This window comes from Panthera leo, chromosome D2 (assembly GCF_018350215.1).
Source record: "Panthera leo isolate Ple1 chromosome D2, P.leo_Ple1_pat1.1, whole genome shotgun sequence".
Lineage (NCBI taxonomy): Eukaryota > Metazoa > Chordata > Mammalia > Carnivora > Felidae > Panthera > Panthera leo.
The window spans coordinates 5,769,449-5,796,178 of record NC_056689.1 but is presented as its reverse complement, the minus strand read 5'-3'; the positions used below and the strand labels follow the sequence as shown (position 1 = coordinate 5,796,178).

At 41.0% G+C, this 26,730-nt stretch overlaps 1 protein-coding gene across 3 annotated transcripts in view; it reads left to right on the top strand.

Annotated features, from left to right (window-relative positions):
• The window catches only part of PRKG1 (protein kinase cGMP-dependent 1), a 1,249,639-nt gene that overhangs the window by 434,965 nt on the left and 787,944 nt on the right, over nucleotides 1–26,730 (top strand). For all 3 annotated transcript variants that reach the window (XM_042907726.1, XM_042907722.1, XM_042907723.1), the window contains exon 3: nucleotides 22,618–22,731. In XM_042907726.1, the coding sequence (XP_042763660.1) occupies nucleotides 22,618–22,731 (114 nt within the window). The remainder of the gene's footprint in view (nucleotides 1–22,617; nucleotides 22,732–26,730) is intronic.

Below are 26,730 nucleotides of genomic sequence, written 5' to 3'. Positions count from 1 at the left end.
CAGTTTTTCAAAACAGCCCTTGTTTAAGTGCAATGTTCGTCGATTCTGAAACACTATGTATTTTTAGCTAAATTACTAACAAAATTTGGTTCTAATGGTTTAAACCATTTAGTAATTGTTTGAAGGAAAATGACTTCCGCTTCAGATTAACCAAATTCCATCACATAGCTAATTTCTGAAAGTAATTCTGATAGTTTCAGGATCATAGTGTTTCCTGCCTCCAAACCACCCCTCTTTCTCATTTGTAACAGATGAAGATACGGCCACCACACAGGCAACCTCTCAGGACTTCTTTCCCTGCACAATTCAAATCGGATTCAGTTTGTCTGTGATGCTTAAAAGTTCTTCCTTACTCACATTGATCTTAGGGTATTTTTTAAAATGGATTTACTTAATACAGTTCTTGTACCTGTAGATGCCCCAGACTTGTGGTTTGAAATAAGTGAGGTCTATCCATGAATTGTGTAAGAACTATTTTCTTTTAATTGGGGGAATAACAAAATACCTCCCTTGGCTTATTAATACACGTCCATACAACTCAAAACATTTATATTAGCAGAAAAAGCGGCATTGGTCCCTAAACATCAAAAAAGTTGTTCTACTCCTATTGTAGCCTGCCAAACCACTTAGTGATTTAAAACCATTGATCTCTCCTGGGTCTGTGTGTTGGCTGGTTTCAGTAGATGTTTCTTGGGTGGGATCTCTTATGTGACTGTAGTCAGGTGGCTGCTGGGGATAGAGTTATCTGGATGTTCAAGATGACTCTGTCCTATGGTCGGCAGTTGGTGCCGACCATTGGCCAGATGTCCAATGGGGTGTCTAAACGTCAGCCCTCTCTGTAGCTTTGGTATCTCCCAGCATGGCAATTGGGCTCCAAGGGGAGCATTGCCAGAGACAGGAAGCAGAATCTAGAAGCTGCTAGCCCAGTATCGTCTCCACCATTTTGTATTGGCCAAAGCAGTTACAGGACCTGGCCAGATTTAAAGAGGTTGAAAGATAGAAACCACCTCTTGAGGGGGGAGTGGTAAAGGCAAGTTGTAGGAGAGAGATAGGAGGTACTGTTAGGGGATCTTGGGGAAAATACAGTCCATCCTAATGGTTTTTAAGAAATATCCTCCCCCCCCAAAAAAAGAATAAAGAAATGTCTTACCATATTCCTTAATGCTGGGGTCAACAGCGTATAGTCAGAAGACCACATCCTGTTCTCGTTTGTAAATCAAGATATATTAGAATATAGCCATGTTCCTACATTTATGTGCTCTCTATGGCGGCTTTTATGCTACACACAGTTAAATATCTAAATATTTACAGTCTGGTCCTTACGGAAAAAGTCACCAACTCCTGCCTTAATGTCTTCATTTTTTTTTTAAATGTTTATTTTGGAGGGAGGGAGGGAGAGTGGGGGAGGGGCATAAAGACAGGGAGACAGAAAATCTGAAGAAGTTTCCAGGCTCCGAGCTGTCAGAACTCAGGAACTGCGAAATCATGATATGAGCCAAAGTCAGACGTTTACCCGACTGAGCCACCCAGGCACCCCAGTGTCGTCATTTTTTGAAGACCGTTATCTATTGAAGACCGTTGTTAATTAAGCTTTCTACTGTCTGTAAATTTTTCTGTTGCCTTTTTCTCTAAGTGGACTCTACCAGCTGTAATAGTGCCCATGACCCTGTCATGGCCTCTGATACAGAAAGTTTCCATGAAACGTGTTTTCCTTTTCAGAATAGAAGCCCTCCCTTCTGCTTCCAGCCCCACCACCCGAGTGTGAGCTCTTGTCTGCTTATGGGGTTACTTTGTTTGATAAGATAGTATATGGGCAAACCTGGCCCCCAAGCCCAGCCTGTCAGCAAATGGAAACCACTTGGGGAGTATGAAGCACTACCGAGGTCCACACCCCACCCAGAGATCCTGGTTTACTTGACCTTGGTTATACGCATCAGTACTGAAAAACGGATACGCAACGTGCCTGGAGAAGAACACGGAAAAATTCTTGCACGTTATCTAATTAAATCCCCCTATAAAGCAGTCCATCCTCTGTGAGTTAGTAAAAATACATCCACCTCTTGCAAAGAACGGACTCCAATGTGATCTGAAAATAGACTTTGTGTGCTCATTAACTGCTAGCAAGACTATTTTTTAAAAGAGAAGACCAAGTGCCTTTGGTGGGGGGCGGGTCGTGGTACTTTTTTATGTAAAGAACCGTGAACAGAGAAGGCGAAATGGGATATGCGATGGAATAAATGGTGGTGGAAATAGGGTGGGATTTTAGTCCTCGTGCCAGTTGCTTATTGTGGCAACTAGAAATACCTAGTAGGAGAAATTATGTTGAAATGAGTGATGTGGGAAATGGTGGGAGTCTTAGCCCGGAGTTTTCTGGAAAGGAGAGATGAGGACAAAGAATTAAATCCTGCCTTTGGCAGGCTGCTATGGATGGTTTGTTGGAGGCAGGGGAGTGGGCGGGGAAAATGGGAGCCACAATCAAAGATCAGACTTGGAAAAAAATCCTATTTTGTTACCGCCCTGACCCGGTCCGTCTCGTAGGAGAAATCCCACGTGATGGAAGCATACAACTTGCAAGCTGTTATTAACTAAGTGGAAATGAGGTGGTTCAATCCTAGTTCAACTTGGTCAGAGTATGTAGAGAACCAGCCTTTACCTGAATAATGGGGGAAAAGAAAGCAAGCTCATTTCTGAACGGCAGCATCTTGAATCCTTTCTGTAACTGTAGTATCAGGCATACTAATTCAATAACATAGATATAATTGCAGATTGTAATAGTATTTGCATTTGTAATTAGACCGAAAGCTTCAGCTGCTGGTATGAATGGAGTACATTTTCTGCCACAGTCACGCTGTTACCATGAATTATTTATAAGTACCACCAATATTTTTTGTTGTTTTACAAAACCATATGTGATTTGTCTTTCTTCCCCACCTCCAAAGACTTTAAAAACTAGAAGAGATAGTAGGTAAATCAACTAAAATGTAGAAAGGTGTGGTATTTTATTTTTTAAGTATGTGTTTTGAGAGAGAGCAGGGGAAGGGGAGAGAGAGAGTCCCAAGCAGGCTCTGTGCTTAGCACTGAGCCAGACTCAGGGCTTGATTTCACGAATGTGAGATCATGACCTGAGCCAATATCCGACCTGAGTCGCGTGCTTAACCTACTAAGCCCCCTAGGCGCCCCGTAGAGAAGTGGGATATTTTAAAGAATTAACTGTGTGTGTGGCAGGGTGGATCTTGGGAATGGTTTTTAAAAACTAACATTGCTGAGAGTGTAAGTGAAAAGTTGGTCTTTGTTGCTGAAAGAAGAAGTGATTCTTCTGAGGGATGACTGTTCCAAGATAAACTGAGGCATATGAAAAATTTGAAGAGTTGAGTTCAGCAGAAGTCAATTGAAATTGGGCAGCCTCCCATTGAGCAGACAGAAAGGAGCTCCAAGGAGCTGTGCAAAGTGAAAGGCTTTTATAGGCAAGAGGGAGCAGGAACAAGGAAGTTAAACCAGGTAAAAAAGTGGGTTGGTTATTGTGAGTTACTTTAAGGGAGGCCAGGGGTCTGTCAAACTCCTTGCCTAGCAAATGCTGATCTGGCTCTTCCTGATTGATTGACTTAAGATTACATTGCTGGGAGAACCCAAATTGTAGTTCAGAGAACTCTTGGTTTGCTGACCTGGGGCTTAGCATAAGTGACTACATTTGGGGCCTGTTACCTGGTTTTTTTAATGGAGGAAGAAAGATGTTCTGGTGCTCTCAGTAGAACTTTCTGAAGGATGGCAGGAATATTCTACACTCTTCAATATGCAGCCACATGTAGCATTTGATCTGTGTCGAGGACAACTGAAGAACTAAATTTTAAAGTTGAATTATTTTTGATAAAGTTACGTTTAAATAGTCCCATGTGGCAAATGGCTGCCATATTGGAGTGCACAACACACAAAAAACAAAATGTTCTTGGAGAGGAGGATAAAGAGTCTAAAAGCAATGGTTGTTCATCATTGTAGTGACAATCCATAAAACGGTGCATTTCTATTACAGCTTTGTCATGACCACAGATGAAAACGGACGCATTTTTCTTCCTAGAGATTGATTTTAATAGTGTTTGTAGAAATTATGGTAGTAAAAATTAGCCTTTGATAATTATAAATCTAGCCTGTCCAATGGATAACTGTGATTAGGGAAAAGCATTTTTCCATACTCTAGTTTATAAAACTCGATCTGCTATGTGTCACCTTTAGGTTGAATATCACAAAAAGACAGTAAAGCAGATTTAATCACCAGGGATATCTCATCAAGTAGTTAATTTGTAGAAAAATTTCATTTTTTTCAATTTTAGTGAACAGATGGCCTATTCATTAAAATTCAAAAGTAGATAATTACTTGATTCCAGTCTTTTTAGCAAAAGGACATTTTATAACATTATGTTTGGGGAAGACTCATAGGTCTTAAAATGTCTTGTGTGGCTGGACATGTAAATTCTCCCCCATCCACAACTGCCTGCCACACTAACTGAATAAGTCAGTTAAAAATAGACTAGCAGCTCTTCTTTGGCATGAAAACACTCCCTTAAAAAGCTTGTCTCTCTGAACAAAGATTCGCATTAACCCCTGAACCCTGCCCAAACATCCAATCGCCAAATGTTTATCATTTTGATCTAGAGGGTATGCCTAATTCCTGCCCTTAAGAAGTAAAGTTCAAAGGTAAATATGTTCATTGACTTAAACTTCCTGGATTCTCTTAACAACTGATGGGTAATTTTTTTCTTCCCTCATTTAAGTAGTTCAATAAAGTGGATATTTAGTAATTCATATCAGAATATTCATGTGGTTAATAATTCTCTGTAGGGTAAATCTATAGAAGATGCTACTTTCTTGTATAATGATGCTTATTCTGGTTTCTCTTAAAACCCACAAAGAGTTTTTTTGTTTTGTTTTTTCCCTCCAGAAGGATTCTTCCTACCCTTAGCTACATAAAATGAGAGAAAAGTGACCGATTTGCCTGATTTCCCTCATTGCTAGGAAGCTTGGAGTATTTTATCCTTCAACGCTCTGACTTCCTCACCTAGAAATTACTGGTTGCTTTCTTCTTTATGTCTTAGATCTTGGCTCTCCCAATATATCAGTTTTTATTCTATTCCACCTCAAATTTATTTTGGAATAAGTTCCTGGCTTTTTTTTTTCAACTAAGTGTATGAGTTTCCACAGAACATGTTAAACTTGCTACAAACTGTTTTAAGATTTAAGAAGTTAAAGCTGACATCCTTCCCATGAACCAGGTTATATAAAGGAACTTTGCCACTTTGCATTTTAAATCAAAAGAAAGGGACTACCCTTGTCCATTAGACTTGATCTTCATTGCCTCTTCCATGCTCTGCCCTTCCCCCCCCCCCACCCTTTTTTTCTTTTAATTTTGCTCTAGCATACTTCCTCCATCCTTACAGCTTGGGAATGGATGGCCCCCTGACATAGGCATCTTTCGAGGTCCATCTTGATAAGGTCCTGATAAAATCCAGGAGAGTAAGGAATGGATGTCGGTGGGTGTACATTCCCATGATCCCTGCTGTCTGTAGTATCCAAGGCGAGAGGCAGACTCCTCCCTAGACAATGGTCACACAAGGACCTACTCCCAATAAAGGGAAATGGCTCATGTAGAGAGCAGTAGAGTACCTGTCGGCAAGCTCTTTCCCAGGACCCCTGGGGCCAGAGGCTTCAGAGTCCATCATTTTTCAGACTCGAGAAAAGTAATAGGGTACATACATTACATGTTATATAACCTGCCCTGCGCCGCCCCCCCCCCTCCCCCCTGGTCTGGGATAACCCCTACAAGCAAACACATTAGCGTTTCCATTGCAGGGTGTGTAAGTGGTCACGTGGGTCAGATACAGACGATATGGGGCCCCCTGTTAGTTCAGGTCAGGTTGAAGGCAAATGAGAAAACTGCCTGGGAATTGAAAAAGCAGATGGGGGGTTGAGGACCTGATAGTAACTGCCAGCACGGCTGGGGCCACCCCACCACTGCCACTGTCCCAGTGTCTGTGAATATTCAAATGAGCAACACAACTGTGCCATCTGGCATTTGTGCATAAGGAGTTCCGTGAAGAACGGTCAGCAAGAGTTCGATGCCTGCAGGTTCAGCTCAGACCGGTATTCAGAAGGTTCATTTAGGAAAGTTCTAATAGCCAACACAGAACTCCAGGTAGTCAAAATCCCTGACCTGTTAACTCTGATACCACAACTTCCTACCTTTTCCCTTTGCTACCTTGCGTCCTATTTCCTGAACCTTCTCTCTTCCGTCATTCTGCAATACGCCCGTCACCATCCTCCTTATTCTGAGGCTTTGCCCCAGCTCCTCGTCTTTCCCTGCACCTACTATAATGTCCTATCCATATTCTGTCTGCCCCAAACCTAGAGATAAGTGGGGCTTGGGTTTTTGTCTGCGTGTCTTTGGCAAGAAGCCGTAACAAACTCAATTCATGGGGACAGTTACTTTGGAAGACTTGTTTGCAACACGCCTTTGAGGGATTGCAAAAAGCTGGAATACAACCATTTAGAATACTTGGGAGCCTTTCATTATCTTCTGGAATGGGACCATAATGTTGGAGGTCACAAATGGCTGCTCATTAATGAGGGTATTCAACCTAGGATCTAATGCCTTTGAGAGTATCCTATATTCATACTGGGTGCAGAGAAGAACCAGACCAGGTTTTTTGACCATTATAAACACGGAATCCTTCATCAAGTTGACATTCATATTTTTCTGTTAGGTAGAGATTTTTGTGCATATCTGTCTCAATGTATCTGTCTCACTGCAGGTATGAATCACCTCTGGAGGTTTTTCTTCTGTTCCTGTTTTTAATTCCTGTTGATACGGTCATGATACTCACATAAAGGGGGGGAGAGCATTACCTTCTGAAATTCAGCCAGGTTCATTTTTAGGATTGGCTATGTTTTCTTTCTATAGACTTGGAGAAGCTGGTGCTTATTCATTTATCAAACCATTGATAATGCCTGCTTTTAATTTTTTTTTTCCCCAGAGCAAATGAACAATAACAACAAAACAACAGAAGTCTGTCCTCTGCCTTTATTTTCTTAGTGTATTAAAAGCACAGGTCTGGGGCGCCTGGGTGGCTCAGTCGGTTAAGCGTCAGACTTCGGCTCAGGTCATGATCCCACATTTCGTGAGTTCAAGCCCCACGTCAGGCCCTGTGCTGACCGCTCAGAGCCTGGAGCCTGTTTCAGATTCTGTGTCTCCCTCTCTCTCTGACCCTCCCCCATTCATGCTCTGTCTCTCTCTGTCTCAAAAATACATAAACGTTAAAAAAAAATTTAAAAAAAAGTCACGAAGGTCCAACTTGAGTCCTGCAGACTTTAAAAAACAAACACACACAGGTCTTTGGTTGATGCATACCAATGACAGTTTTTAAGAAAATAGAAATCTTTATTAATGGATTTTTTAAAACGTTTATTTTGAGAGTGAGGGAGAGAGAGCGAGAGAGAGAATATATCCCAAACAGGCTCCACACTGTCAATGCAGAGCCTGATGCGGGGCTTGAACCCATGAACTGTGAGTGAGATCATGACAAGACCCGAAATCAAGGATCAGACGCTTAACCGACTGAGCCACCCAGGTGCCCCTATTGGGTTTTTTGAAGCTACCTTCTGTAATAATGAATAGCTATATGATTCGTTGTTTATTTAGGACAATATTTTCTGGGGCCTGTTTAATCTTGAAACTCCCCAAAAACCTGTTCCTTGTAGCAACTGGATTTCAGTTGTGGTCCAACTGGCTTACTGCCCAAAATGGGGTTAACTCATCCCCATGCCCCTAGTGTTTTCTCATTGCTGCAGAGTTGTGTTAGCACAGGAAAGGCTTCAGATTTTGCTGTGCTTTGTAATGAATAAAATATGTGGGAAATGTGAAAGACTTATGTAAGCTCTTTTGTCTTCGTCTCACTGAAGAGCTTTAATTTTATTCTTTATAATCCTGGAGATGTCAACTGGCCCCATGCCATCTTTCATGACTTTATACTTTCCCAATAGAGACCGAGGACTTCAAAGTCTGTTAGGAGAACATAAAAACTAAAGGCCCAGGGCTAGTGAACTTTAATATTATTTTTCCCAATGAAGCAGCAGTGATCTACAGTGCAGTGTGTTTTCTTAGTGTTCAAGCATAATTTAAAACCACACTGCACCAAACGTCTTCTCTATTAAATCTACATTCTGAATCCTAATGTCCGATACCAGAGTTTTCTCAGAATATTTTGCTTGTGTTTTTATATCCCATTTCTTTAATGTAAAACCATCTCTTGGGCAGAAACATAGCATTAGTTTAACATCTACTTTATAATCTTCACAATGTGAAATACGGTGTTTTTCCCTTTCGACCTGTTGGTAGTCATTACTCTGTCTGGAGCCAGAGTGCAAATTCTTACTGGCTTCTCCAGGGTATGGGTGTGGTAGGAGGCAAGTTTGTAAAAGAAAAACAAACTGGTCGCTCAAGTGAAAACCCCTGGTCTGTTCTCATGTGAGTCAGTGGATGAACTAAAATCAGGAAAAACTGAAAAATAAATACGGTCCTCTGTATCATTTAAAGCTGCTTGAATTCGAAATATAAATGATTTATGACATTTTAAGATGGGGACAAATTATTCATGGACAGTGCTAAGTCATTAGGAATATTTTTCTATGGGAATTAATTTCTTCAATTTATTCACTGCTGTTCAAGACTAGGTAGAACTTCACAGCCTTTTAAATATTTTAAGCCTGTTAGGTTTCTTTATCAAATTCCTGCTTAACACAGTAGAAGGGTGATTCACATAGATGTGTTAACAGTTTTTATTTTTAATACCTAAGATAAAATTTATATTTTATAGTTTCCATTTAAGCAGTGTATCTAGCCTTTTCTTTTTTTTTCTTTGTTGTTACTGAAATTGTGCTGATTAAGCCAACACTTCCCCTGTCCCTCCTATGACAAAAGATACATTGATAAAATACATCTCTAAGGTGAGAGGTAGACTAGATGTCCAGTAAGCCAATTACTGTTAGTAGGCAAACCATGAGATAAGATTCATGAGTTTAGATTTGTAACAAGTATTCGAACAATGCTGGTCTTAAGTTGCTTTGCTTTGAATCAGCTTTGTTTCCTCTAGATAAATTCTGGGTTGTCAATGATAGTTTGAATACCATGGTAAGGTTCTCTGAGGAATCTAGGGGATTATTCAGTTAGCCCGGGATTCTTACTCTGATTTGTAATGCCAGGGACCTCTGTGGAAGTCTGAGGTCTGGGAACCTCATTTCAGAATATTTTGAAGTGCATAGAATGGACTGGATTGCCAAGGAAGCCAATTGCATCAAAAATCAATAAATTGTAAAGGTTGTGATTCACGAATACATTTGTATTTTTAAGACATTAAATAAGATCGAACACTGTGTCTCATAACTACCATGAGTTTGAAAGAGGGGAGTACAAACAATATTTAAAGATTTAAAGGTATCTGCAACTGTCAATATCTTAATAAAATGTGGTTTCTTTTTTTAAATATATTTTTCAGGTTTGTTTATTTTGAGAGAGAGAGAGAGAGAGCAGGGGAGGGGCAGAGAGGTAAGGAGAGAGCGGATCCCAAGCAGGCTCTACCATGTCAGCACAGAGCCCAAAGCAGGGCTTGAACTCGTAAACTGTGAGATCATGGCCTGAGCTGAAACCAAGAGTCGGATGCTTAACTGATCCACCCAGGTGCCCCTCAAAATGTGGTTTCTATTGGTGACAATGCCTTAAGTACTGTTAAGCAGGTATGGTTTGTTACTGTGGAAAAGCCCCACTTCAATTAGAACTTAGTAAAACTGAAAATAGAAAGATTTTATCCAGGTTCTCAGAACCCTGAATTCTATTCGGTTAAGAACCTTTGAACTAGACCACGAAATTTGAATGCAAGAATGACAGGTGAAGTTTCAGGCTCCGGTTAACTTAGAGAAGATCCCAGTTTGTGCAAAGACTGGACACACGAGGCTAGGAACTGGAGTTTGATCCCAGAGAAACTAGTAAGAATTTCTTAGCAGGGGGCTATGGATCAGAATAATACCCAAGGAAGATGATTGATCTTCTCTGCTGTATGGTTTTGTGGCAGAGAATCCAGGGAAGGAGCCATGTCCATTGTGAACAGGGCCTACGGCAGAGTTTCAGTTAAGGGACAAAATCGGTGCGTTATGTGTGCTATTAGAGGTTATTTGTAGTCATCGATAGTGTGACGTACGGATGACTTGGCTGTCCTTAGTCACAGAGTTAAGTTGAGAAGGGATGAAGGGTGATTTTGGAAGGAAAATGAGGTCACACGTGAGGCCTCCCCTAAAGAGAGCAGGAGAGTAGTTATTCAAGAAAAAGTGGGGGGCCAAAGCATCTCTGATTGCTAAACATTCTTGTAAAGAGTAATAAAATACTATGACATTGGTAGCCAGTCTTCTAATTGAGCACTTACTCTGTGCCTATGCTAAATCCCCGTGTTTTTAGGAGCTTTACTGGGATATAATTCACATCCCATACAATTTGCCCTTTTAAGGTGTTCGATTCGGTGCATTCTGGAATATTCAAAGTTGTGCATCCAAAGCCACGGTTACCCCCAGATGAAACCCCGCACCCCGGAACTGTCACGCTCCAACCCCTCCATCCCTCCTGAGGGCCCTGGGCAATTATTAATATACTTTCTCTCAAGATAGGACTGTTCTGACTGTTGCACATACGTGGAATCCTACAGCCCGTGGTCCTCGTGATTGACTTGTTTGACTTCGTAGGTGTTCATCCCTGCTTCTGGCGGGACCCCGTTCCTTATGTGGTGGAGGAACACGTCACCTTGTTGATCCATTTACCACTTACGTCCTCTGTACGCATTAGTTCTTTCTGCCATTGCCCCTGATGGCACAGGAGAGGAGTGTTGGCTCTTTGCTTCTACGGTCTGCTTCTCTGGAAATACCATCTTGAACCCCCTTCCTTTGTTCTGTGGCACAAGAGGGCGAACACTGCCTCTTTGGTGTGGGCAGTGGCTTTCAAACCCAAGACTCTCCCTCCTCCCCTGCCCCAGGCCATTTGTACAACAGCTTCCCGAGGGAATAAATCAAAACTTTTTTTTTCATCTTTTGATAGATGCTTAGAGTTATTTTGCAGGGTGGATGGTTGTTCCTTTGGGTTTTTTTTTTCTCTCTGCTTTTTAAAAAGGGGAAGGTAGGTAAGTGCTCACCGTATACTCTGGAGAATCCTGGCCTTATATAAAATGGAAAAAAAAAACTACATATATTACATCCAGTGTAGGTAGTTTAGATTGTCAAATAAAAACTTTTCCTTGTGAGATGTGTACTACTGGGTAAAACAAAGTACAGAAATACTTCCAATAAGTGGAGGGGGAGTGAGAGGTTGACACTTTTTTTTTTTTTTTTTGAGAGAAAGAGAAAGATGGTGGGGGGGAGGAGTAGAAAGGGGGGGGGAGAGAGAGAGAGAGAGAGAGAGAGATACAGATCCAAGCAGGCTCCATGCTGTCAGCACAGAACCTGACGTGAGCTTCATTGCGCAAACTGTGAGGCCTTGACCTCAGTCAAAGTCAAGAGTCGAATGCCCAGTGACTGAGCCACCCAGGCGTCCCAGAGACGGACACTTTTGTTTTTTGTTTTTCTTTTTCTTGTGGACTATAGAGACAATAGAATAAACATGAAATCCTAAGGCTAACCCACCAGCAAGATCATAGCTGTGGACCTTTTCACTCTTAGTTCAATCTGTTGACCAGTGAGAACCTACTAACCTCCCACTATTTACAACCAGGCATTAAATGACTGTCCCTCTGTCAGCTGAGGGTTTGCTGATGGGTGTGGAAAGCTTCGTCTCACACCAGGCTTTCACTGAAATCTCCTGTGAATCCTACGATCCTAAATCCCACCTTGGGGTTCACTCTCCTTAAAACTATCTTTTTTTTTTTCTTGTCTAAAGGAAATTGTAAGAAGGACTCCATCTATATCTTCATCTTGACATAAGTATTATCTAGTGATCCTAACCCTATAAACTATGATACGGTTATCCCAAATCTACAGTGAAGTAAATCGAGACCGAATTAGAGAATTCATTCAAGATCCCAAAGCCAATCAGAGCTACAGCCAGGACCCAGTGTTTTCAAGGGTATCTGGAAAAGAGCTGCCATTCCAACATCAGTAAGATAGTCTTACAAGTCTTGCTTCAAAATGTTCCATACTTCTATTTGACATGACATCTGCTGGGGAGAATTACCCAGTAAATAGACTTGTGGCTTTATCCAATCCCGGAGCAACGTGGTTTGCTTCAGTATTGCAACCTGGTGTTAACCTTACTTGAGTTTGGAATTTACATCTGGTGGAGGTTAAATGATGAACAGCAGAAGTCAAAAATTTCCCCTTAAATGTAGAGTATTTTCTACGTGCACAGATTGTATCGGGTTTTCTCCGCCTGGGCACAGCTCCCACTTGGGGCCAAATAATGCTTTGTTGTGGGGCTGTCCTTGTTGTGGGGCTTCCCAGCATTCTTGGCTTCTGCCAATGAGACACGGGTAAGACACCCCAAGTGGTGACAACCAGAAATATTCCCAGACATTGCCCAGTATTCCCTGGAGACAAAATGGGCCCCAGTGGAGAACCACTGGGTTAGGTTCTCCCAAGCTTACCATTAAAACAAAGGCATGATTCGTGCCCACAAGTCTGACAGTGTTAGCGGTCCTTTTGCCATGTGCCCCTCTTCGAGAAGGTACAGAAGTGGCCATTCCTGGTCTCGGCTAATTGAAGGTACTCCTGAACTTTAGAAATGATACAGCAGGAGTGCATTATACATTGCTGAAATTAAGCTTAATAAACGTGACTTAATTAAGACAAATTATCTGTTCACCTCTTCATTGACTCAGGGAATCGTCTGTCTGCTCCCCTGTCCTACAAGTGCCTCTCTCTCCTCTGTCCTGGCTTTTCTCATCACTGGAAATTGAAATTAGTCCATGGACATTCATCTAGTGCTTTTTGTATACTTTAAAGTGCTAGGATTTTATTTTTTATCTTTATTTTTTTTTAATGATTAAAAAAAATTCATGTTTATTTTTCTGAAAGGAGACAGCGTGAGCAGGAGAGGGGCAGAGAGCGAAGAAGACACAGAATCCGAAGCAGGCTCCGGGCTCTGAGCTGTCAGCACGGAGCCTGACGCAGGGCTCGATCTCACGATCTGTGAGATCATGGCCTGAGCTGCCATCTAGAATCAGATGCTTAACCAACTGAGCCACCAAGGTGCCCCTATAATTATCGTTTTTTTTTAATTTTTATTTAAAAAATTTTTAAAGGTTTACTTTTTTTTAGAGAGAGAGAGAGAGAGAGAGCAAGCAAGCAAGCAGGAGAGGGGCAGAAAGAGAGGGATGCACAGAATCAGAAGCATGCTCCGGGCCCACACTGTCAGCACAGAAAGAACTGTGACCGCACTGAAGCGGTCCTCGAACTCACTAATTATGAGATCATGACTTAAGCCGAAGTCAGACGCTCAACCGACTGAGCCACCCAGGTGCCCCAAAGCGCTAGAATTGTAAAACACAATGTCTATGAAGATGGTAGAATTAAGACGCTTGTGAAGTTCTTCCAGAATCCTGTTGACACATCTGTGATAGTGTCAGTGTGTTCTCTCCTCCAGTATCTCCAAGGGCAGGATTCGGCAATGTACATTGTTCATCCCAAATTTCCACTCTGATGATTCAGAGGATTCTCTATATACAAATTGCTTACATTTCAGACTGTTTCCCCATCTAGGTTTCCTTTGTAAATATGTGCATGCCCCCTATGACCTCGGTTAGAAACAAACACACTTGATGCTCAGATATGTGCATTTTTATTTCTTACTCTCTTGTGGGTTTTGTTTTGTTTTTTTTTTTTTCGTTCTCTCCCTCCCCCCCCCCCGCCCACCCCCGTCTCCATAAGACAGATGTTTAGTTCTGGACATCTCGTTAATGTTTTTTATTCTCTTATTACCAAGAGTAACTATGATGATTATATTTCATATTCAGATATATATTGATCTGTTGTAATTCAGTGTAATGAAAAATTGTGTCAAGTCCTGACCAGAGAGGAAATCAGATTTGCCTAAGGAAAGAAGTCTGCTATCATATATCTTCAACTAGCCTCTTAAACCTCAGGCTCTGTTTCATTCCATTCGGGTAACTAGTATTTTTGTGCTCCCTCTAAGAATTATAGCTATGATGATATCAAAGAAAAGTGACTTCTTTTGAATGGGAAGCTTGCTCCTAACTACAGTCCAGATGTCCTGGGGCACCTGGGTGGCTCATTCGGGTAAGCATAAGACTGTTGGTTTTGGCTCAGGTCATGATCTCACAGCTCATGGGTTCGAGCCCCATGTCGGGCTCTGCCCTCAAAGCGTGGAGCCTACTTTGGATTCACTCTCTCCCTTCTTCTCTCTCTGTCCCTCTCCCTGCTTGTGCTCTCTCACTCTCTTTCAAAAATAAACATAAAACAGGAGAATCTGATGGCCTGACACTTAAAGAAACTAGAACACAAATAGTTGAGGGAAAAACCTCTTCTCGTCCTCCAAGAGAAAACCAATCTGCAAAATACCTAACTAGAAGTGGGTGAAGCAAGCTTTGGAAGAAATAAGTAATACTAGAACAGGGAAGTTTCTCATAGAGTTCCATTCAAGGGCCAGAGAACAATTTTCAATCATCAAGATTAACACTACATTGAAGGAGCAAAAGTATGGATCCGGAGAGACCATAGCCATTTGGATTTAAAGCAATCTTGAACAGAAAACAGATAAGGTACTGACATGCAGCCATTTTTAAATTCAAGAGCACACTTGTGTCTCTTTGTGAGGCCGTCTTTTTCCTTCTTACGCTGGCTTCGAAAAAGCCTACCTGAATGCTTACAGCTTTGAAGAAGGTATCCAAGAATGGAGTCTGTTCCTGGTAACTGGATGGTGTTTTGCTCTAGCCCACAGCAGCCTTAGCAATTTTTACTTTCTTCCCCAGATGGAACACCCCCAATCTGAAAAAGCCCTGCAAGGCAAGTCCGATAAAATAGTATCCCTAATCCATTTGAAAAGCAGAAAGTAGGGGCTAAAAATTCTCACCCTAAAAAAAAAAAAATCATTCTTCTCTCTATGCGATGAGGCATGTTAAGTAAACTTATTGTGAAGTAATCATCTAGCAGCATATGTTAGTAAAGTCATTATGTTGTACACCTGAAACATATAGTGCTGTAGGCCAATTACATCTTAAGGAGGAAGAGGAAAAGAAAGGAGGGGGGAGGAGGAGGGGGGAGGGAGGATCCATAAGTGAACCCCCTCTCCTAGAGGAAACAGACCCATGCTGGTGGCCACACAGCTCAGCCATCACATGTTGAATTATTCCTGTTGAAAAACTGGCAACTCCAGAAACCCACCTGAGAGAATTCGTAATGTAAAAGCTGTGATCTTGAGCCTACAAAATCACAAAGGGGCTGGTCCAGCAGAGGGAAGGAGCAAAATGATGGGGGGGAGGTCTTATCTAGATGGGACCTTTTGACATAACACCTCTCTGCCTTTGATGGCCAGTCGAGTTGCCTTGAATGTTCCAACCGAGGTTATTGGAACTAAGCATGGAAGGTTCGTAATTAGGTTATTGCCAGCCATTCTCATTCAGCCTGCCTGTAATAAATCCCTAAGCTGATTTGCCTTATCGTGGAAGTTCTTAGGGCACAAAACCACAAGCTAGTAAAAAACCTATAAAGATAATCAAAGCCAGGCGATTCTGTGTCTCCATGTAAACTCAATTTGTTTTATTTGTAGGGCCTAATTCTTACAAGAGATAGACAAGAGTATAGATACTTTATTTTTTAATGTTTATTTATTTATTTTGAGAGAGTGAGAGAGTGAAAGAGAAATGGAATCCCAAGTAGGTTCCATGCTGTCAGTGCAGGGCCTGATGTGAGGCTTGATCTCATGAACCATGAGATGGTGAACTAAGCTGAAAGTGAGTTGGATGCTTAACCGATGGAGCCACTTAAGCATCCCCAAAGGTATAAATACCTCATAATGGGGTCTCTTAACACTTGGCATCTCCCAGGGGGGGCACGTGGATTGTAATGCCAGAAAGCAGAAGCGGGGAGCTGATTGATGCTCAGGGTGGCCCATGGTAGGCTTTAGGACTCAGCCCAGCCCATCACAAATGGGTGTATGGTCCTTGAAGTAGAATGTAGTTTTTATTTTAGGTACTGTGATAAAACTTTTAATTGTTCAGACTCATGGCTGGGGTCCTGAGTAAAACTCTAACCCCTAAATCGAATCTTAGCCAACTGTCCCCATGTCTCTTCTGTAAACAACTTTCACAATGGAGCAAAGCCAAATAAAAATGACTTGCGTGTTTCTTTCTTGTGGTGGAGATAGTGCAGAGTAAAAATAATGCCAATATGATACCATATTTCCTAAAAGCAAAAGTGACTATTAAGAACAAAATCAGAGTATACAGACGGATCACATTTTTGGTTGTCATTAGTTCCCTCGAATAACAGTTCTAATGGCCTCTAGTCACTGTTGAGTCCAGTTAAAGAACGTAATGGGAACATCTAGAACTTTACTAGGATGTTCTGAAAATGCCTTTCTGCTACTCTTGGGGGAAAAAAAATCTTTGATTGGGAATCTAACGTGGTTGAAAATTAAAGTATTAAAGAGTCATGAATAAATGCTAATGAATTTCTGCTATTTCTTTAAAAGAAACAGAAATTACATTCAACCATGCTGACCTTAAGTGAATTCCTCAAAATGCGCTCCTGAAGTTAATAGTGAATTATAATTATGTAAAACCTCCAAGTTGGGCTGTTTCTAAGTTGGTATGAGCCTCTGGCAAAAGTATGCTATATTTTGAGCCTGACTGACTTTTTCCCTATTTGTTTCAGCCCACATTATTCCCCTCACCACCAAAATAACCACACATAGGCCTACCTACTTTCTATGCAAGGGAGGTCAATTTCAGCCAAACTTCAAAGGTAGCCATAGCATGGAAAAAAGAGGTGGGGGGAGAACAAGAGTAGGGGAGTGGCTCCTGGATGGTCCTGATCCTTGCCAAGGACATCGATTAGGTGGGAACCAGGCTCTCTGGTAGATGGCAGTAAGCTTGTGATGGTTTTATTCTTCGTTTTCATAAGTGGGCCACAGATTCTGTACTTGGAAATCCATTTGTAAGTGTATAATCACTTCTCATTTGGCTTGAAGGTTGCTCTGTGGCATAGTGAGTGAGCTTAACCGAATTCACAGTTCACATCAATAATTTACGTTGCTGGGCTCCTGGAAATCCAGACCTTTCCAAAGGTCTTCGAAAGAACTCTCTAATTAAGGCCATGTGTGTTCCTACCTTTGTTTTTAGCCCCCGTTGGTCCCGCCTCCCGGGTTACTTACTCCATCCACACAGCAGGGGTGAAGAAGGGAAAGTGATCACACAGTGACTCAGTAACATTTTAGAAACATGGTGTTTCTGTTTACCATTTAGAGTTTTCTGTTTATTAAAAAAATGCTTTTTGGACCATTCTCATCTATCCTGTGTGATCACATTCCTCACTTCCATGGCTATTGTGAATATAGTGACCCTGTAGTATTTCACTTAACCTGGAAAAGATGTTTTCTATCCAGATTTCTGTTTCTCAGATACAATCTGTTCCAGTAAATCGCTTGCTAAATCTTTTTGCTTTTGTTTTTTTTTTTTTTTTTAGAATGTTTATTCATTTTTGAGAGAGAGAGAGAGAGAGAGAGACAGAAGGGGAGGGACAGAGAGAGAGGGAGACACCTCTCCCTCTGAAGCGGGCCGTGTGCTGACAGAAGAGTCCAATGAAGATGCGGGGCTCGAACTCATGAACTGTGAGATCATGACCACAGCTGAAGCTGGATGCTTAACTGATTGAGCCAGAGGTGCCCCCCTACCCTTTTTTTTTTTTTTTTTTACTATCTAATCAATATGGAATATATTCTCTTCTCTTCTCAACACTGATTATTCAGATATATGTGAATACCTATAATATGTAGGCATGTTGGTACCTATCTTTAAAAAAATGAGTTAGACATGAGAAAATTAGGCAAATATGAAAACAATCAGGAAAACGAGTTGGAACCAGAAACGCATTTGTACACGTTTCAGACCTGAGTCGTATATAATTCTGACTGTGAGATTTCTGGAGGTCCTATCAAAGAAAACATATCTGTTAAAAGATTAACTATCAGTTAAAATCAATAAGTGCTGGGGTGCCTGGGTGGCTCAGTTGGTTGGGCATCCAACTATGACTCTTGGTTTTGGCTCAGGTCATGATCTCACAGGTTTGTGAGTTCAAGTCCCATATGGGGCTCTGCACTAACAATGTGGTGTCTGCTTGGTATTCTCTCTCTCTCTCTCTCTCTCTCTCTCTCTCTCTCTCTCTCTCTTTCTCTCTCTTTCTCTCTCCCTCTCTCCCTCTCTCCCTCTCTCCCTCTCTCCCCCTCTCTCTCTCCCTCTCTCCCTCCCTCCCCCTCTCCCTCCCTCCCCTCTCTCCCTGTCTGCCCCTCCTCTGCTCGCTCTCTCTCTCTCTCTTTCTTTCTCTCTCTCAAAATAAATACACTTGAAAAACATAATCAGTTTTACACAAGCATGGTTTTTGAGAGAAGGAAGGTACACCAACACTAAGTAGCAGTGTAGTCACTGTGGTATAGGAACAGTAAAATTTCCCAGAGTGGGGAATCTCTGGATTTTATTAATTAGCTTCCATGTGACAGGTCCATAGATGTTCTTTGAGAAACCACTGAGCTAAAGAAAGAGCTCTGTGTTTCTTGTCTTCTATTAGTTGAGAAGCCCTAATTCTTAAGCTGTCCAGAAGGAATCTTAGTAGTGGTCTTGCTCCTGTGGGTCTATTTCCACTGAAGACTTTCAACTTTGGAACCTCAACAGAGAAGTAGATTTGTCCAAAAGCAGTGATGTATGAAAGTTCTTTAGATATTGTTCATTTTGCTTTTAGTTCTCTTAATACAATTGAAGCTAGAGCTTTAAGTCAGGAAAATATTATAATGCACTGGAAAGTTGGTACTTTGGGGGTGCCTGGGTGGCTCAGTCACCATCTGACTTTGGCTCAAATCATGGGCTCACAGTTTGTGGGATCGAGTCCTGCCATCGGGCTCTGTTCTGACAAGGTGGAGCCTGCTTGGGATTCTCTCTCTCCCTCTCTGCACCTCCCCCCACTCTGAAAATAAATAAACTTAAAAAAAAGTTGTTAGCAATCTCTTTGACCTCAGCCACAGAAATTTCTTGCTTGACACATCTCCAAAGGCAAGGGAATTAAAAGCAAAAATGAACTTTTGGGATCTTATCAAGATAAAAAGCTTCTGCAGTGCAAAGGAAACAATCAACAAACCTAAAAGACAAGCGATGGAATGGGAAAAGATGTTGGAAAATGACATATCAGAGAAAGGGTTAGTATCCAAAATCTATAAAGAACTTACCAAACTCAACACCCAGAAACAAACAATCCAGTAAAGAAATGGGCAGAAGACATGAATAGACACTTTTCCAAAGAAGACATCCAGATGACCAACAGTCACATGAAAAGATGCTCAATGTCACTCATCATCAGGGAAATCCAAATCAAAGCCACATTGAGATACCACCTCACAGCGGTGGAAACAACAGATGTTGGCAAGGATGTGGAGAAATGGGAACCCTCTTGCACTGTTGGTGGGAATGAAAACTGGTGCAGCTGCTCTGGAAAACAGTGTGGAGGTTCCTCAAAAAATCAAAAATAAAACTACCCTGTGACCCAGCAATAGCACTATTATGAATTTATCCAATTATACAGGAGTGCTGATTCATAGGGGCACATGTACCCCAATGTTTATAGCAGCGCTTTCAACAATAGCCAAATTATGGAAAGAGCCCAAATGTCCGTCAACTGATGAAATGATAAAGATGTGGTTTGTATATACAATGGAATACTACTTGGCAATGAGAAAGAATGAAATCCTGCCATTTGCAACAACATGGATGGAACTAGAGGGTATTATGCTCAGGGAAGTAAGTCGGCCAAAGACCTATCATATGTTTTCACTCATAGGTTGATATTGAGAGACTTAACAGAAGACCATGAGGGAAGGGAAGGGAAAAACTAGTTACAAATGGAGAGAGAGGGAGGCAATCATAAGAGACTCTTAAATACAGAGACCAAACGGTTGACTGGGGGTTGGGGAGAGGGGAAAGTGGGTGATGGGCATTGAGGAGGGCACCTGTTGGGATGAGCCCTGGGTGTTGTATGTAAGTGATGAATCATGGGAATCTACCCCCAAAACCAAGAGTGCACTGTATATGCTGTACGTTAGCCAATTTGACAATAAATTATATTAAAAAAAAAAGTCATTTATGGGAGCTTCCAGCCTAAGGCAGTCCTTGCTGAAGCAATACTATGTCAACTGTTGGCGGTACATGGCCGAGTGGGGAAGAGGATAAAGAGAATGCATTCTGCCAGGTAGATCGCCATGACTTCTTGCAATTCCGTGTCCTTCATTCAGTATGATATCGATTTGAACCCAGAAGTTCTCAACCCCCCTAGAGAAATCTGAAACAATTACTTTCTCCATTAAAAAAAAGAAAAAACCAAACCTACTAACCTATAGGGATATTGGTTGGTTTCTGGACTAGATAACGGAATATTGTGTTTCAGTATGCTGTAATAAGCCCTCCTTCCTTTTAGATAAGGAGTATGGTGAAAATAACACCAATAGTAAGAGCTAACATGTATTGACCGTCTTCTATAGGCTGGGCATTGCACTCAGCATTGAACCTGCTGTATTATGTCATTTTGTCAACCGCCCCATGAGATAGGTGCTTTTCCTTTATCCACTTTCTTAATGAAGAAACTGGGGCATGGAGAAATTAATACCATGCCCAGAGTCACAAGGCTCATAAGGAACAGATAAGAGAACCAGAATTCAACTCCTGGTCTAACTTCTAATGACGTATAAACCTCCTAACTGCATAAAGTTCTCAGTCTGCTTCTCGTTCTCTGGTGGCAGATGAGATTCCTGAGAGGATAGGCTTACCCATGAAAGGGAAGGGGGGACATGCCATGGGCAAGGGACATCTGAGGCTTGTGAAAATACAAATTTACTGGGCTGGTTTTGATGTACCTATCAAGAGACAGAGTTTTATTTTCCGCGGTCAAGAAGTGAGGCATGACAAAAGCTAGACTGAATTTCGAGTGGCCAGACCCCCATAAGAGAGTATGTCCTAACTTTGTGAAATGTTGGACTTGTTCATCCCGGATAGCTTCTTTCCACACAGAGGAGGTGCACCCACATGGTTCAAGAGTAGCGAATAGATTTTATGTGAAATTTTATCCTAATTACCACAGAATTCTCTCTCCACCGATAACATTTGCATGAAAATGGTTTTCGGGGTAGAACAAGGTTGTCTGAAGAGTTGACCCTGCATCACTGGTACATGGATTAACTTAACAAAAAAAAGGATTTTTTTTGTGACATTTAGGATTTTATCCCCATAGGTGTCTGAGCAAATTAGCACATGAAACCTGTGATTTTACAAATGTTATTGCTTAGTTGAAAGTAGGTTGATTTTTTTTTAAGAGGGAGTGAGTTTAAAGCCCAACTCTACAAGTCAAATACTACAAGAAACGCATCACTAAGGGGGCAATTATGAAATCAATGCCTGGGGACCTGAAGTTTGGAGAGGACTTGGTGGTGTTACTTCCTTCCATGCACTAGCTAGTGCCACACAGACTTTGTCTTCTGTAGACTATGGATAAGGAACTTGGAAGAAAAATAGAAAGGGGGGGATTGGTCTAGAATGCATTGTGTTGACTTTATTTCCCACTGCCACCCCCCAATTTTGTGAGGGGATAGAATTTGTAGTCCACTTAGCTGCACCCTTTTAAAGTATATTTTTTCCATTTCCCTCATGAATAGATTTTGCCTTACTTGCAAGCGACACTGTATATCCAGGGTCCTTGTGTCCCTGGTCTTTCCTTTCTTATCATTTCATTGTCCCAGTTCTTTGTGCCCAGAGAACTCCCAGGGACCCCTTATCCTCGTAGTTAGTTTGTTTTTCCTTATAGTCCGTGTTGCAGGGCCGGGAAACAGATAAAACAATCTTGGCCAAGTCAGATAAGATGCTTACAAAGAAAACCTACCATGAGCTGCAATTAAACAGTGCCCAAGGGTCAAAGCAATCTCCCTTTCCCTAATCGCCGTGCCTTACTCAAATGAGCATTCCCCAGTATGAAACGTGCTATAGAAAATGTACCTGCTTTCTCAGTTTTACCCTCAGATTCAAAATGACATCAAAATCGGAATTACCAGAGTTTTCTAAAACTGGGAAAAACACGCGTTTACTCTTTTGTCCCCTTTTTTCAGGCCTGCTTTCCGTTTTATCTCACAGTGCTATCAGCGATTAATTTAAAGAAGGGTGGCATCTCTTAACCGACGTGATTTATTGTTCCTCCATTGCCTCCGAGCTAAGACTTGATGTTCACTGGTAATTGCCTCGCAGTTTTAAACATGAGCCCGGTATTCCTTCTTGCCGATGACAAATGCAACAGATGAGATGCACGGGAGAGAATTAAAGTAACGTTGTCTCTTCTTTTCAGATGGTAAGGTGGAAGTCACCAAAGAAGGTGTGAAGCTGTGCACCATGGGTCCAGGAAAGGTGTTCGGAGAGCTGGCAATTCTTTACAACTGTACCCGGACAGCTACCGTCAAGAGTAAGACTGTTTTCTTATTTTGCAAATATTGCCAGCGCCGTTTTCCTCTAGAGCTTTGAGATGTTGGTTGACGTACTTCCGGATTCAGTCTCTGTGATTTTGTTAATCTATAGTTTAATTCTCACCTTGCAATGGGGTTGATACATCTGTCCGCTGAAGGAGGGTTAGCAATCAGTTCTGCCTGACTTCAGTTGTTTCACTGACTTGTGGAAAATTTTCTTTTAACCTGAAATTCCTAGAAATTAAGATTTACAAAATGCGATTCTCTTGATAAATGAAACAGAAGCAAGACCTTTTCGCTTGAAGCCGCATGCTGATACTTAAGGAATTTTTACGTATCTGTCTATTCTGGGTTACGTTCCCCCATAAATTCCACTTGTTCATTCATTGGGTTAGAAAAAATTTAAAGGAGAAATGTCCTTCGTCTCATTCAAGCCTCATTGAGCGAGATATATCCTGAATTCTAAAATTGTGTCTGAGTATATTCTTGTCTTCAGCTGCTCATCAAGCTGTATATTATAGTATTTTTCTTTTCTACTGATTGAGCTTATTTTAAATCGGGGCAATAAAGCAACTTGTCTCCCTAATTTTACATGTATGTGTATATATGATTTCTCTAGCAACTCATTACTCGGTAGAAGCAGCTGCAGGCGTTGGGGAGTGGGGGGAGGTGGTTGTTTTAAATACTCCTTCCTGACTACAGGATATAATGAGTGTGTAACAAACAGAGCTGAATGCAAAAGGCAACAATGGAAGGTCCATTGCATCTTTAGGCAGATGTGTGTATTTCGTGTTGGAAATGCTCTTGGGTACACAATCCTGTGGGCCATCGCAATCACAAGTCAGTTTGATTAGGTTTTCTTATCTTTCAAAAAAAGTACTATTGGCAAAATGAAAAATTATCAATCAGTTTCAGCTGGATGACATTGATTATTTTGTTTACTGTTTTTTTTTTTTTTCTCTCAAGTATGGCATGCGGCTAACAATATGGCACTGACCCTTGGATTGTAAAGAATTCAAGAATGCACGGCCAGCCAGAAACCCAGAAATTGTCCTGTAGGTCTTGTTAGTGAATCGCCTTTTTATTCCGTTGCGATTGCGGCCCTTAGAGGATGATTGCCTCATGATGTTTTATCTCGATCTTTGAAGGCACGAAACTCTTTTGATTGATACGCACCATGTTTTTATTTTATGTGATCATTTAATTGCATGACTCAAAGAACAATGAAGCCCAGTGAAGCATCACAGAATCTGCCACAACTTTAACTTGTTTAAAAAGTGCCTTAACTAGAAAAGAAGAGTAGTCATGACACTATTAAGTGAAACAGATTATACTCTCATGCTGCGTTTTATGAGAAATACATTCCTTGTAGGTCAAAAAAGGGACAGGAGTAACATATTTTGTTCAAAACAGGCTTTCGCTGAATTATGAATAGTGAACTGTGAACATTTTAAAATATTTTAGCCTTGTATACTGCTCGTTTAATTCTAATGAAAACCCCAATTCCCAAGAGGTCAACAGTTGGTAATAACATGTGCTTAATCTTTTGAAACTTTGAATTATTAAAGAAATATTTTAGATAGACTAAATAGTGCATTTAAATTTTATAGCAAAGATTTTTTTTCATAAAATGATTGCTTTATGAAATTGATGAGTTTCTTATAAAATGGAGTTCATCTGCTATAGCCTCTATTGTATTACTATTTGATCCGTTGAAAAACGTCCTATATCTGATTGAGAAGGAACTGGGTGTTGAATGCAAATCACAATTCTAACCATTTGGGGCAATCAGAACATCTACATCAAAGAAAATGAGTAATGGAGCATCTTCTTTAACACAGACTCAGAAAAGGCACACACGTGTGTGTGTGTGTGTGTGTGTATGTGTGTGTGTATATTTCTTCATAGTGCGTACTTAAGATGTGGAGGTTGTACTGAGAAAAGAGCCTAAGGTTGATGGAGTGTAGACCTACCTCTGCGTTTATAGATGGAGAGGTTTCTGCATGAATGAGGAATAATATCTATTACCGAGAGATTCTGCGTATCGTGTAAAGAACTATAAGGTGTGAATAATGATTATTTCTTATTCAGGACCTTTTGTTCTGTCTCTTACACTATCCAGGGTGATTATACTTATGACCATGATCCTTAAGTACCACTTTAAATTTATGTTTAAATTAAACTTTCAGGCTGATCACTTTATAATTCTGATTATGTTCCATTATGGATGCTAATTTTACCAAACGACTACAGAACAGAAACCCCCCAATGTTATCTTACTCTTCATGTGTGATATTACAAAATGGCCTTATCTGGCTTTTTAGAACCAGTCGTTTCTCAGGATTCAGGATTTTGTTGGCTCTTGTCCACTTTTGTTAGCCACCATTTTGCCAGTAATGACCATTTGGCGTATGGATTCATCCACCTGGGTGTGACAGTCTACCTCTCAGGACTTCCCTCGACCTACTCAGTAGCTTGCCTATCCATGCCTCTTTCTTTCTCACTTCTGTGGGATGTGACCCCCTTTGTGTCGACATCACCTATTTTGTTTCCTGATCTCTTTCTCCTATCTTTCTCCCTAGGTCAGCCTGAAAGCTGCCTAGCATTTTAATGCATTTTTAATCTCACAGTGGTAACTAAATCCTAGGTGACAGTCAAGAGTTCCTCCATGTACATGAGTCATTTCTTGTTCAAAAGAGCACTTTTTTTTTGAAATTGTATCAGGCCATGAATAAATAAATCCCAGTGACTTCCCGCTAACAAATAGGATTCTATTACCTGTGGGCTTTTTTTTTTTTTTTTTTTACTTACGGTACCAAAAAAGTTGTTTTCTTTTTAAAGCTCAAAATGGATAGATGCTATAAAATACGATAAGCTTGTTCGTAGTGTTTCAACCAAAAGAAGTGCCATGATGGTTTGAAACAAGCTCCTTGTTTTTCATTTGGGAGAAATCAATTAACATGCCTCAGAAAATAAACGTATACTACTGGTTATTACGGTAACACCAGGAGAGGGGTCTGATAGCACCAAGAATAACTCTTTAAAAGATTGAAACCACAAGGACATAGACAACCTGAGAGTATAGTGCAGGAAATCTACATTCAGAGTCCATTCCTGTCTTGTAAAACAGCACCATTGATGTTTTTTCCCCCTTGAGGAATGAACATATCAAAATACATAAAATTAACATTTTGTTGGAAACAAATGTAATGGATGTCTTGAGGTCATTCGTGGCTTAAACACCCTCAAGTTTTCCCTGTTATCTGTGATAGGAACACGGCCACTTGGACCGTCCATCCTATCACAAACAGTCCAGATGCCCCGGGGAGGAAAAAAAATCAATTGTTACATTTGATTTCCACAACACCAAGCACTGTCTCCAATGGCGGTTGAACTTGACATCTTTATCTAAATATTTTGGGGTTGTGGAGACAAAAGAGTTTTACTGTCCATTTTCAAACCCCACAAAGGTTAGGGACTTCTAATACATCCTTCAGTAACCCTTGCTTCCTCGGTGCCCATACCTGGAAGCATGTTATTGTCTTGTCTTCCTAAAGTGTCATTTCTGGTCATGATTTCACTTTTCACTTCCCTCACAGCTAAAGCAATATCCATTGATACTCAGTCTGGGCCTCTTACCTTGCTTCTTTGCCCAAGGTTCTTTAAAATCACACACACACACACACACACACACACACACACACACAAATGGAAACTTGAAGTTAATGGAAACCTAAAAATAGAATGGACAAAGCATTTCATTTACAACGAGAAAGGGATTCGGTGACACTTGCCCTTTGTGTGAATTTGCAAGGACATTTATGGTATTATCCTGTTTTACCTGGATTTCCCACAACCATTTCTCATAACTACATAGTGATTTTTTTTTTGAGGTTTGACTTCTATGGCTCTTTGCTCCCAAATTCAGTTCTAGATGAATTGGGGTATTTTTGCCTGAAGATACTAAATTTAAGTCTCTTCCTCCTATTTTGAGTGTC